Source organism: Ursus maritimus, unplaced genomic scaffold (genome assembly GCF_017311325.1).
Source record: "Ursus maritimus isolate PB19 unplaced genomic scaffold, ASM1731132v1 scaffold_27, whole genome shotgun sequence".
Lineage (NCBI taxonomy): Eukaryota > Metazoa > Chordata > Mammalia > Carnivora > Ursidae > Ursus > Ursus maritimus.
The window spans coordinates 32118620-32131831 of record NW_024425230.1 but is presented as its reverse complement, the minus strand read 5'-3'; the positions used below and the strand labels follow the sequence as shown (position 1 = coordinate 32131831).

General features: G+C 46.7%; 1 protein-coding gene across 1 annotated transcript in view; it reads left to right on the top strand.

Annotated features, from left to right (window-relative positions):
• Window positions 1–13212, top strand: part of THSD4 (thrombospondin type 1 domain containing 4) — a 513844-nt gene that overhangs the window by 483264 nt on the left and 17368 nt on the right. Inside the window, exons 11-13 of the mRNA XM_040642637.1 lie at window positions 4872–5001; window positions 5920–6124; window positions 6696–6869. Of these exons, the coding sequence (XP_040498571.1) occupies window positions 4872–5001; window positions 5920–6124; window positions 6696–6869 (509 nt within the window). The remainder of the gene's footprint in view (window positions 1–4871; window positions 5002–5919; window positions 6125–6695; window positions 6870–13212) is intronic.

Genomic DNA, 13212 nt, shown 5'->3' with positions numbered 1-13212 from the left:
AACAAAAGAGAAGAGTTACAGGATTTGGGAGAAGGGTATGTGGAGCTCAGGTGAAATTTAGAGAAAGCCGGGTTTTGATAGGCTCAAAGCAAAAAAGCATGGCTGTGTGCAGAGGGGTCAATATCAATATCAGTCTGAACTGTGAGGTGGATCCGGGGCCCTATTTCCTTGAAAACCCCAAAGGTAAGGTAGGCGTGGAATGTGGTGTCCAGAAGGCCCTTATCGAACGTCTGGCACGTGGTTGGAAATTAATGCTGTTTCTCAGTTTCAAGGTGGCCTAGCTCAGTGCAAGGATCTGTCCGTGACCACTGGGAACTATGTCTGCATAGTAATCACCTCCCATTTGTCAGGAAGTCCTATCTGTGACCCTAAAACCACTGTCCTTGGAGAGAAGGTGGCCTCGGAAATGGGAAGGCTGTATCCCAAGAAGGCCCTGCTGCCGGGAAACTGTGATACACTAAGAATATTGGTTTGGGGACTTTTTTTTTCTTTTCTTCAAGAGACATGTACCTGAGGGTACAAAATTCGGGAACTCTGACATAATTTGCACCCGGGAAATTTTCACAACCTCCTCTAAAGCCTTTATCTTTCTCCCAAGAGCATTGGCTTCATGGATTTTGAGAATAGAATTGAGGTGTTTGGTTCTTCCTGGGGGCTGGAGCGTCTCCTGCCTGGACCCCCAGCCAGTTCCACGATGATGGATAACTGGAGCGCTAATTTCTGGAGCTGACACTGTACAGATATTAGTGGGCTTTTGCTTAATACATGTGCAAAGAATGTGGAAGGGAGATTCATTGGCCTAACCTCTTTTTTTAAGCTTTTGGAGGGAAAATGAAATGCCCGTAGAATGTGTCTGAACAGAGGCAGAAAGCTAATTACACATTTTAGTCAGGACCCATCCCTGGAATTAAAGAGGTGAGCAAGATGAAATGCAGTTGACATAGAAACCCAGGGTCCAAATGTGTGATTATGAAGTTTCCACCATGGGGTTGGTGGTACGAGGCCTGCCAGACGACCCAGACACATTTGTGCTAGGCCCAAACGAGGGAAAGTCATAAAAAGAAGAAAAATTGCCATCCTGTGGTTTTATATCAAGGATGGCCGATGTGCAGAAGATTCTCTTCCTTCTCCTGTCCGTAAAGATGACCTGGCCCCACCTTTCGAGTAGGGTGAGATGTCGCCGTGTCCAGAGACCATCGGGCATCGCCTCTGGACTTTAATAGGATAAGGACGAAAGCAGGTGCCGTTGCCCGATCGCCCTTCACGCTGGTCGCACAGCCCCGCATTCACTGAAGAGATGCCACGTACCCCAGGGGTCATTCAACGGGTCATTCAAGGCATGATGGAGGGACCCCATTTCCCAAGACCCTGGTTATCTTTCCCCCAGCCAACCCCAGTCTGCGTGATCCACACTGAGCTAAAATACCTGCCTCCCTTACTATATCCTCTGGCGTGGAGCCAGCAAACCGCTTACACTCCCTGAGCTAGCTCAGGTGTGTCTCCTCTGTGAAGCTGTTCCTGATTCCGCAAGGCACAGGGAGGCACTTATCCCATGGGACCCCACAGCAACTCGGGACACGTTCTTGTCCCAGCTCTGCTTGGCCTAGCTGTCCCCGCGCACGGACACTTCACATCACCTGCCCCGGGATCCTAGCCAGCACACAAGGAGATGCTCTTCAAGTGTGAAGAATATATTGTCAAACGAGGTGTATCTGGCTATTAGAAAAGGTGTAAGAGTGGTTTTTACATCATCGCATCCTGGATGGGCAAGGCTGTTACTGCCTTAGTAGCTTAAAGAACGTGGATTTATGTATCTGAAACGGAAGAATCTTTTTCTCTAGATTTTCATATGATTTTGTTTAATGTTCTTAATACAGTCTTCCTCCTTCGCCTTGTGGACACACACACATACACACACACACACGGTATCTGCGGCTCGGATGCCTGCAATGACATGTGCAATGACACGTGCATCCTCTTCTTTACCCTGAGAAGGAGCACGGTTTCTCCAGTCCAAGAGCTACGGAAGAGGTGCCTTGGAAGTAAAACAAGAGCAGAGCGGTATTTTCCCCCAGCCCGCCCCTCTCTCGTACTCCTAGCCCCTTGCTCTTCTCCTGGACAAATGGCAGCAGCCCGTGGATGGCGCTCCTCTGCTCCCTGTAAGGTTTGCTCCCGGCAGCAATGGCTGGATTGCAGGGCACATGGGGCCATGCAGATGTACCATCCATGTCGAGCTCAGCAGTAGTGACAAATGTACCAGGACGTCCTGAGCCTACTGGTGCCATCTTGCTCTTGCATGCACAACCCACATCCATGCCCCCTGTGACCTCACCGTTCCCCACACAAGTCTTCTCCCATCCTTCCTTCTCCCATCCACGAGCTCAGCACGTGTCTCCATGCCTCTCAAGGGAAAGCCCCCTCACGGTATCACCGTCACAGAGAGGGGTCCTGCCACCGGCAGCCCAGAGTGGCTCATACTCCATCTGGCCATTGCCCAGAACTCTGTCTGGTCAAACCTTTGGCTTGGCTCAGTGGATTCCTGGAGTTCCAAGACTCAGATGATTTCCTTTTTTTCTTGCTCCCTATTTTGTCCCTCTCTCCACAATGCCGCACCAGCCTCTCTACACTGTCCTCCGAACTCGCTGACTTGCCTCATTTAATACCTGCAGATGACCTGCGGGACAGTTCCCTCCTCCAGTACAACATACCTCTGTTCTGATCAACACGCGCAACATAAAACCCAACTAAAATGATCCCAGATTTTTCCTGCTGCCTGAAGCCCAGCCAGCACCTGACCTCACCACCCCATTCTCGCTTGCCAGCAATTAGAGGCCGAATGGAATGGCGTGCTGTACAGTGAAGAGATGGCCACGTGCCATTTTGAGTGACAGTCTCGGTCTCTGCAGAAATCAAAACTGACCCAAAGAAAGAAACCATTGTGGTCATTGAAGTCAAGAATTACAGTTCTGGTGTTTTCTCACCATCAGAGAGTGAGCCTCTGAATTTATGTCCTTGGCTGAACCCTGGAGCTAGACCAGGGATGAGTGTAGTGTAAAGGCAGTAAGAGGGTGAGGAGGGTCGGAGGCCACGTGCAAACAGCCCTGAGCAGGACCCATCTCTCCAAGGCACAGAGCAATCCTATGGTAGCCTGTATCCTTTTAGCTAAAGATGTTAAATTGCCCCCTCATTCGAGTGACATGTGGTTAGAGTAGGAACTTTTGCTTTCCAGTCCGCAAACTTGCCAGCAGAAAAGTTAAACCCACATGGTCTGAAGGGATAAACAATAAGATTTTTACTTAATCCCTTAATAGCGGGGTCCCAAATGGGTACCCTCCAAGGCATGAACGGAATCTTATCATCGTACACGAGCACGAGGTGCTTAATGTTTGTGGAATTTAATTAAAAAAATATCTTCTTCATGGAAGCAGATATGTCACCAGACAAAATTTAATTCCACAAAAGTTTTTGCTTCTTATTAATTTTACACTTTTTTACTCCACTAATAATTATACTTCATTGGAACATTAATTTTAAATAGTTGTCTCAAAGTTACAGCTACATTATGAATTTTTACTGCCAGACTAGTTTTGAAACAAATGATCATTTCAGATTCAGAACTGCCTTCCAATCTGTCAGGTTTCTTACAAGAACCACCCTCTGGCTCAGGGGTCTCACAAGATCAGCTTCAACAAGCACTGACACACTCTTCATGGCCGATGAAAGTCGGAGACGTCTATGTGAAGAGTTATCCCTCCCGTTACAGTTAAATTGTAGTAAGTCGGAAGTTCAGAAACTCCAAATGCCTGGCCAATTAACAACAGAGCTAAGACAGAACCGTGGAATACGCGATCGTGTTCTGCCCAGCAGGAATTGGCTAGCGGCCTAGACTGGGGGTCGACGGCGGGGGGGGGGAAGGGGGGACAGACAGTTATTTGTGAAGAAACATCTTATCTTTCAGACAGTTGCAATGGCCTGTTCCTGGTTACCTTTCTCACTTTGTACACACCCGTTAGCAATACTCCTGTGCTGCCACCAGGGGGTAGCAGAGAGAGGCAGGCAGCGTTGTCCGCTTTTTTTTTTTTTTTTTTTGCAAGTTAGAGATTCCCTTTAACGAATTCTGACTTTTCCTCCAAAATACATGTATCCATATTAAGCCAGTGAAACTCGGCTGCATATTTAAAACAAAACAACAACAACAACCCTGAGGCAGTTAGTATTTTTTTTAGCAAAGTAATGAAAACAAATATGAGCCCTCTGATAAATACCCATTCAGCATTTTGTTGAGTGGCTGTTACTGTGCTAGGTACCAGGGTTACAGGGCTGAACAAGAATTAGTTCTGTCCCTGAGAAGCTCACTGTCTCATGGAAAGCAGACATCTTTTCAAATAACTAAAAATACCGCTGGATCAGTACTTTATTAGGGGAATGGGTAAAATGCTTTACAGAGAAATCGGCAGCTTTTCAAGCCTGGGCTGAATCTTCAACCTGTCTCTCACACATTCCAGTGTGTCGGGCACTTTTGTTCTAGTTCGGCCACCTGGACAGCGCCCTCTCTCCAAGACACACATGCCCACAGCTACCCAAACCCCACCCTTCTCTAGGATCCAGCGGGGCCCTCTAGGACCATTTCTCTGTGATGTCTCCAGAAAACCTCCAAACAGGTATTACTCGTGCTCATTTTATAATCACTCTCCTGCCTTGTAATATCTTGAACTGTTACGATAATCGTTTTTATCTGCCTTTAGCACTTTCCAACTGTGTCCGCAAAGAGATGATAAGCTCTTGGAGGGCAGGAACTGTTCCTACACTTCTTCGCACCCATCATTCAAGTGTGTGGGGCTGTCCTTGAGATGTTCTCCTTGTCCTTGCAGGATCGCAGTTCCCTATTTTTCGCTGCGTGCACAGAAACACCCACGAAGAGGTTCCCGAGAGCTACTGCGACTCCAGCATGAAGCCCACCCCCGAGGAGGAGCCCTGCAACCTCTTCCCTTGCCCAGCCTTGTAAGAGGGCCTCTCTGTGGAGGCCGCCTGTTATCGGGTCGCTTCTGGGTGCTTGTGCACAGGACCTTAGTGGCAGACATAAGATCAGATATAGAGACACGAGACTGCAGTCTGTTCAGCAAGGGCACCGGTCTCTGGGGATGAACGCGGAAGCTTGTACCTTTAGCACAGAGCACACGCCTTTGGTAATTTGGAGCAATCGCGTGTTAGCCTGGTGAGGAAAGCGAAGAGGGAAGCTGAGAATTACAGTCCAGTGTGGCCGGTGTTGTAGGTGAGCTGTGAACAGAGAGAATGAGGAGAGTCACACGTACATGGGCAAGAAGTCGGGAAAGGTGTCTCCGGAGAGGTCTTGGGCTGGTTATTGAATGATAAAGAGGACACTTCCAGAAGAACAGGAAGAAAGGCCCCCCGAAAGGGTCCCAACATAATTTTCAAAGTACGAGAAATTTTCTCCTACGTATTGAGTGTGTGCTGATGTCTTAGTTAACTAAGTGACAAAGCAGGATTACAGGGGAGGACCGTGAAACAGCTACAAGTAAGTAGCTCATGAGCAATAATGCTGGAGAGGATTTCTACGATCCAACATGGGATAATGTTCTGCAGGGTGATGATAAAACTAACGTTTGGAGTTTGGGGCGTCCTTTAGATAAAAATCATTTGCACCTACTCGGTTTTCTTTAATTTTCTAAAACTGGGCTGTCATCACTGGGAAAGAGCATATCGGTGGAGTTCCATTCCTTCACAGAGTCTGACGGCCCTTACGCAGACCGTTAAGCTTTGCTCGGGGTGAGGACCACTCGTAAGATGCTGATGGTTCTGTGCGAGTTGGCTCTCGGGGTCGTGCGGGCTCTCGGGGCGCTGCTCTCTTCGTCTGGCTGAAGGTGACCTGTCCCTCTCACTCTCTCGTTCCCGAGCTAGCTGGGACATCGGAGAGTGGTCTGAGTGCAGCAAAACCTGCGGCCTGGGCATGCAGCATCGCCAGGTGCTGTGCCGCCAGGTGTATGCCAACCGCAGCCTGACGGTGCAGCCCTACCGCTGCCAGCACCTGGAGAAGCCCGAGACCACCAGCACCTGTCAGCTCAAGATCTGCAGCGAGTGGCAGATCCGCACGGACTGGACCTCGGTAGGCGGGGCTGGCAGCCTGCTCCGGGGCGCCCCCTTCCAGACTTGCTGCCGTCCCCTTCTTCCTCCCCCCCAAAAACCCGACTCAGGACAGCCCTGAGGTCTCCTAGAGGGATCCCCCCCTGGGGGGTTCTGGAAGGACTGTTTTGCAAACCATAGGATGTGCCGGTACCTGGATAGAGTTCAGGCTGGGGTGTCGCAGTCATCCACAGCCGACTTTAAGGGGGAGCCCGTGGGAGTCACATGCATATGGGTGTCATCTCTCTTGTGGGTCCGGAGACATCAGCTCCTTCCAGTCTTGCTCCTCTGTTTTACAGATGGCAGAATGAAGGCCCAGAGCCGCAAAGTAGGCAGGACATCCAAGAAGGTCTTAGAGACAAGGTGGTGGTGAGGTTTTCAGGGCTGGGGAGCTCCCCAGGTAGCACCTCAGTGCACGGGACACAGAGCCACCCAGGGGGTCTCACCACAGTCGTCCGCTCGGGTGGCAGGTGACAAGGATGTGGGCGCCGGGGCCGGAGACGCCCCCTCGAGGGAACGCTGCCCGTTCCACTGCCATATCCTTGCTGTTTTAGTGCTCGGTGCCCTGTGGAGTGGGACAGAGGACCCGAGACGTGAAGTGTGTGAGCAACATCGGGGACGTGGTCGATGACGAGGAATGCAACATGAAGCTTCGGCCGAACGACATTGAGAACTGCGACATGGGGCCCTGCGCCAAGAGCTGGTTCCTGACCGAGTGGAGTGAAAGGGTGAGCTCCAGGGCGGGCAGAGCGGGTTTCCTGCAGCCGGGACCAAGGGCTGCGGGGCCGATGCACAGGTGCCGTGCGTTACGGGAGCCCCACCGCCTTGAGGACAAATCACTAGCTGAGAATCGCAGGGGTAACTTCTATCCTTGTACAAAGACCGAGGGGCTGCAATCGTGAGCAGTGAGTGCGTACGAATTCATTCTCCTTCGCACTCCACATGAATATTAAATCATGAAATACCGAATCTCCTTCACAGTGACATCACACCTCTCGTATGTTGTGTGAGTGCCTGGCATCATGAAAGGCACTCAGCAAATGGCAGGTCCTTTCCTTCCTTCTTACTAACTCAACGCGTTTCACAGACTGTTCCCCTCCCAGGAGCCCCGCCTCCCTTGGGGTCCCTGGTGTCAAAGATGAAGTCTGAGGCGTGTATAGTTAACTGTTAGCCCACCGGTTACCTGTGTGCAAGGGAGACCAGCAGGAGACAGAGTTCATCTATGAAAGACAGAATTACGAGCGCCTGGGTGGCTCAGTTGAGCATCCGACTCTTGATTTTGGCTCAGGTCATGATCTCAGGGTCATGAGATCGAGCCCCCTTCAGGGCTCCACTCAGCGTCGCGCCTACATAAGATTCGCTCTCTCTCCCTCCCCCCTGTTCCTCCCCTTCCTCGCTCACATGCATGCGTGTGTGCTCTCTCTAAAAAAAAAAAAAAGACAAAAATGGGATTTATAGGGATTCTGGAGTTGGGTCGTGGTGATGGTTGCACAATAGTGTAGATGTAATTAATGCCACTGAAATGTACACTTAAAATGATTGAATGGTAAATTTTATGTTACATGTATTTTACCACAATAAAAAAAAAGGCTTAGGGAAAAGTGCTAAGCCAAATTACAGAGTGTACCTTGGGGTGGGGAAGAGAGAGGGGAAAAGAGACAATGAGCTTCTTCCTTTTCTTGTGGCAATGGGAGAGGCCATCGGGGGGATTCCTCCCAGGGCAGCGGACTGGCCCCCATACTAATGGTTTCTGCGTTTCTGGATTCTCTAGAGCACTTGCAAGTTTAATTAGGATATAGACAGGCTGTCTCTGTCCTCAGTGTCCTCCTCGCACCTGGGCCAGGTGGGCACCATTTCCCTTATCAGAATTCCTCACCGTGCTCCCAAACTGTATAGTGTGCCTACAGGTCACCTGGGAACCCCCACAAGGTGCGGAGTCTGAGGCCGTGCCAGGAGGTGGGCCTGGGAGTCCGCCTTCCTAACAGGTTCCCAAGGGGCACTGAGGCTGCTGGGCCAAGGGTAAGAGAGGACCAGGCAAGTTCCCAGAGCTTTAGGAAACACTGAGTTTGGGAGCGTCCTCTCCCCCCAGCATCATGAAAACAGCAGGACGACCTCTCAAGTTCAGAGGAGTAAACTTTCATGCGTAGCCATCCCGCCATGTGGGTGGATTCCTGGGCCAGCATCCCTCCAACTGGCGAGAGCCCACCATGGTGGGGTTGTCCAGTATTCTGAGCATTCATACGGGTGTCCACTCCATCCGGCGCTAAGACACCCCTTAATTTCGTCCCCATCATCACAATAACACTCCACCTCAGGGGGGTCTTGTTAAGGAACAGACCTGCAAACACAGCCTTCACCCCACACGCACAAATCATCCTGGAGATTCTCATCAACTGATTGATCTGCTGTGGATTCCTGACACCTCGTGGCTTACGGCCACGACCCCTTAGCCCCAAGATGGTCCCCAGGTAGACAGCCCATATGCAAACACTGAACTCTTAGGACAAGCAGCTAGCTGTGCCTCTATCCCAGAAGCAGGCTGTAACAGGCACCGAATTAGCCCTCAGGAAGGCATTGACCCAAAGGAAACAAATGGAGAGTAGGTGCCCACCTAAAGGTGTCCGTGGACTCAACTTGGGCCCCCGAGGCTGAGCCAGCAGGGCCCCCCCCCGCCCCCCCATCTCAGCCTAACTCCTTTCCAGAAATTCACGGCACATCGGGGCCCAGGGTGTCCAGAGGGTTCCTTTAGCATGGGACCAAAATGTGTCTTGCTAACTCCCACTCCTGTCCTGTAGAACTTGGGTGTTCCTCCTTACCCTGCAGCTCTACAGATATTTGGAGACCTCTTCGACCTCTTCTCCTCAAAATCCCAATTACTTCAACTGATTCTTCTGTGTTTCTGGATTTCTAGCCATCCCAGAACTCATTTGTGTTCACGGTGAACTCGGTGAAATTAGTGTGCAAACAAATGAATAAAAAGAATGCCAGGCTTTCATTTTTCTATTGGGAAGACTTTTTTTAAAATAATTTTCGACGAAAATTATTTTTGTCAAATATACATAAGACCTTAAGCTAAAAGGTCTGTGTCCTATGATATAAAAGTCTGCGATACACAGAATTTATAATACCAGTTTGTTATGAAACAAAAGGAACAAGACCGTTTGAAGTCTAGAGCTTAAACCCTTTTAATTCTTAATGCATTATAGGAAATCTCGTAAAGAAGAGGAAGAGCTTAAGGTGATAATTTCTTCCATGAATATTCAATGTATGTCCAAGTAGACTTGCTTGGGATTTTTTCTAAAAGTTCACATTCACTAGAGGAAATTAAAGTTTTAGAATGCTCATGTAAAAGTTAAAATAGCTGAAATTATTTTCTCAGTAAATGCTTCCTCATCTTCATCAACCATTATTCTAAAATATGAAGAAAATTAGGGGCGCCTGGGTGGCACAGCGGTTAAGCGTCTGCCTTCGGCTCAGGGCGTGATCCCGGTGTTACAGGATCGAGCCCCACGTCAGGCTCCTCTGCTATGAGCCTGCTTCTTCCTCTCCCACTCCCCCTGCTTGTGTTCCCTCTCTCGCTGGCTGTCTCTATCTCTGTCAAATAAATAAAATCTTTAAAAAAATAAATAAATGAAATAAAATATGAAGAAAATTATTTATATAACACGAACAATATAATTAATAAAAGGCTATATGCAAAGATAAGACAATGCAAGAAAACTGAGTTTATAATGCATCTGAAATATTTAAAATATTTAATCATAGTTCTTTGACTATACACTTAATAACTTATCTCTACTTAACAAAATAGGAAAAATGCCATTTTCTACTTTTTTAATGTGCATTTGCAAACATTTTTTCTCAAAGAATTTTTCACTTAAATAATATGCATTTCCAATTAAAGATCTAATGTACTTATGGATAAAAAAATAATATTCACTTTTTCTGGTCATAAAGTAATATATACTATTATAAAAAATTGGGAAAGCATACCTATAATCTCTTCACTAGCAGATAATATTTTAAGATTTTCAAGCTATATATCAAGCTTTTTTTCTACTCATACATACTTTACATACATAGCTTTTTTGTACTCATACATATTTGAAGGATACAAATCATAATACTATATATGTATATTTGGTGACCTTCCTTTTTCCCATATGTATTAATTACAAACATGTTAATGGCATTAAAAACCTTTAAAGCATGAATTTTAATTAGACTGAGCTATTGTTTGCCTACTATAACTGAATCAACCCCTATTCTTTATTTCCCCTCCAAAAAACACTTGTAAATGCCCCCTTTAGTGTAAATTTGCTTTGCATTTTAATGTAAGTACTTGCTGAATCAAACCCTTGTCTTAAAATTCTAAATAGAGGGAAGATGGGCACTTTATTCTTCAGTTCAGAGAACTTCTTTGTTCTTTCTTGGAAAGATGTTTCAAGCCATGTCAGTTTAGTGCTCTGATGTAAATAAGTAGGTAATTGTGCTTTATCAGCCCCCATAACATAACGTTATATTATTCCCAAATGTTCATGCCTGGAGTAGATGAGTGGGAAGAGGGCACAGGTGGTTTTCGGGAAGGTAAACTGGCTTTGGCAGCACTCTCCCCAGGACTTATTTCTTCCTACGCCTCGAGCAGGCTGCCGTCTGACCCTCAGTTTCCTCATCAGTAACATTGCTGAATGAGCACGAGGGTAACATATTTGAAACCATGACCTTGATGAGATTGGTACGATGGGGTGGGCCTTGGAGTCCCCACTGCGCCCCAGGAATGACCAGTTGCTGGCAGTCTTTCACACGCGAGTAGTGGCTTTGTCTAAAAATCAACCCTGTTAAGCTTTAGGCTGAGCTATGCCGTTTCTTTTTTTGCAACTGCAATAACCGTGTGCAGAGCACCTGACAACGTCAGGCATGAACGAGATACGGCCTCCGTGTAAGGAGCCCAGGGAGGAGAGATTTGAGAAAAAGTGGTTGAAGTGCGCAAACACTGAAGGATCCAGGATACGTCCTATTGCCCAATTTAAAATAAACTTAATCTCTACCTAATTGAATTGAACTTGTAAACTCAAACCCGTATCTTCTCTTAAACGTCCAGGGCTATGTAGTTTTTCAAACTCAAGGACTTATCGCTAACACATCCTTGCCGCTACCTTTAATTGAGGGCGGGCCTTATCTGACATAGGCGTCGTTTACTTTTTATTTCTGTAAATCAATGACAGGTTTAAACACACGTGCAATATTTAGTCACACCAGTAAAAGAAAAAAAAAAAGCTTTAGAAAGTCCACAAGCCTCAATTTTGCAACACCTAATATCTAAGGATGTTTTCCAGGAGAAGAAATAAGAGCTGAGCTTTTTGTTAATTACGGAAGATGAAACATGAACTTCAAGTTCAGGAATAGCCATTAGAGCAGAGCCTTGAAGTCAGTCCCTCAAGGGCTGATTGGGCCAAATTTAGCATCCAGCTGTCTCTGGAGCGAGAAGACAGTCCTCACCACACAGTTGCTTAGAAATTTCATGCGTCTCTGTGTTTTGTCAGCCCAGAAGTTCAGCTCGGAGTCCGGTCCTTTTCTGACTACCAGGTGGATTTGGTCCTTTCAGGCACATGTTTCAGGGACAGTGAATGGGTGTGTTTCAGTGCCTGGAACTGGTCCCTGCTGCCTGGTAGGGGCCCACTGTTCCCCTCATTCCTGCTGACAGGCTTCCCAAGCCAGGGCCAGTGTGGGTAACTACTTCCAAGTTGAAATGCTTTGTGCTGTTCGCTGCAGTTGTGTAATAAAGGGAAGTCCCTCTGTGGGGTTCATCCCTGTAGTGTTCTCTCATTGGGCACTTGGCTTGGTCCTTAACATTCTTCTTTTATATGAAGCACATGGGGATATGGTGAAATTTTCCCAGATGTGAGGACATTACTTGGTTTGGAAAGCAGGAATTAAGTTAGTCAAATGGAAATTACATGGGAAGAAATATTCTTAGGGTTTGAAACAAGAAGATAACTTAATTTGCCTTGTATTCTTCAGGAGGATTTAAATATCTTGAGTGTTTAAAGCTAGGAAAGAGAACAGAAACTATATGGCTAAAACAGAAAAACTTTTAGCCCTAGAACATTCCAATTATTGTAACAAAGGATTTTGTTGTTGCTGTTGTTGTTGTTGTAAAAAGGACTGATTCATTGGCTCAAGTTCCTAATAACAATGCAGATAGAGTATAAGTCGTGCCAAGTGTTTGTGAGCCTGGAGGGAAGGAAGAAAAACTTTTCCTATATCCTCTTAAGTTCTGCAATGGAAACCTGCAAATTAAACTGACAAAAGCCAGATTAACAGGAGAAAAGCCAACACGCTTGATTTGATGTTAATTTTTCTATATGGCATAAGGAGCCTCATAAGAAAGAAGGGAAAATCCCACAGAAGCAGTTAGGCTTGGACGTTTCTATGCCATTTGAACAAAGAGTGATCAATTTTGAAGAGGTGGCCAAAACAAAAGGGGTTGGGGCTTCTAGGGGCAACAAAATATAGGGAAGTGGCTGAGAAAGATATGGGGGAAACTAATGGAAGATAAGGGTTATTTTGGTAAAGTGTGTTTGTATAGACTCATCTTGGCATCAGCTCCCCAACACCAGTTATAAAAATGTTGTCTTCTTCCTGATACCAGGTGGAAATTTCCCACAGGAAATTTATACTCTGTTTTTAGGCAGGGAGGGGAGGGCAGAGAGCCCTTCCTGGATCTGATGTTTATCAGTCACCTTCAGTTCAAAATATGTCAAAGCAGCATATCTGGAGTAGCATGTTCTAATCCACTTCAGGCTCTTTGCTCCAGAGAGTTTCTTTCCTGAGGAGTCAGGCCCAGCCCAGCAGTGGTCATGTAAATGTTTGCTTATTCATCCGGGCTATTATTTTACAAGACTAGATAGCAGTGTACGAAAATGGAAATTTTGATAAGGAAACGGGGTTGTATTTTTTCTTTTCTCAAATTTTATTTCACTTATATTGCTTTTACTTATTTTTTTTAAAATAGTAATGTTGGTAAAACAAACAAAAACCATTGACTCTGTTTTTAAGGGAATACCCAGC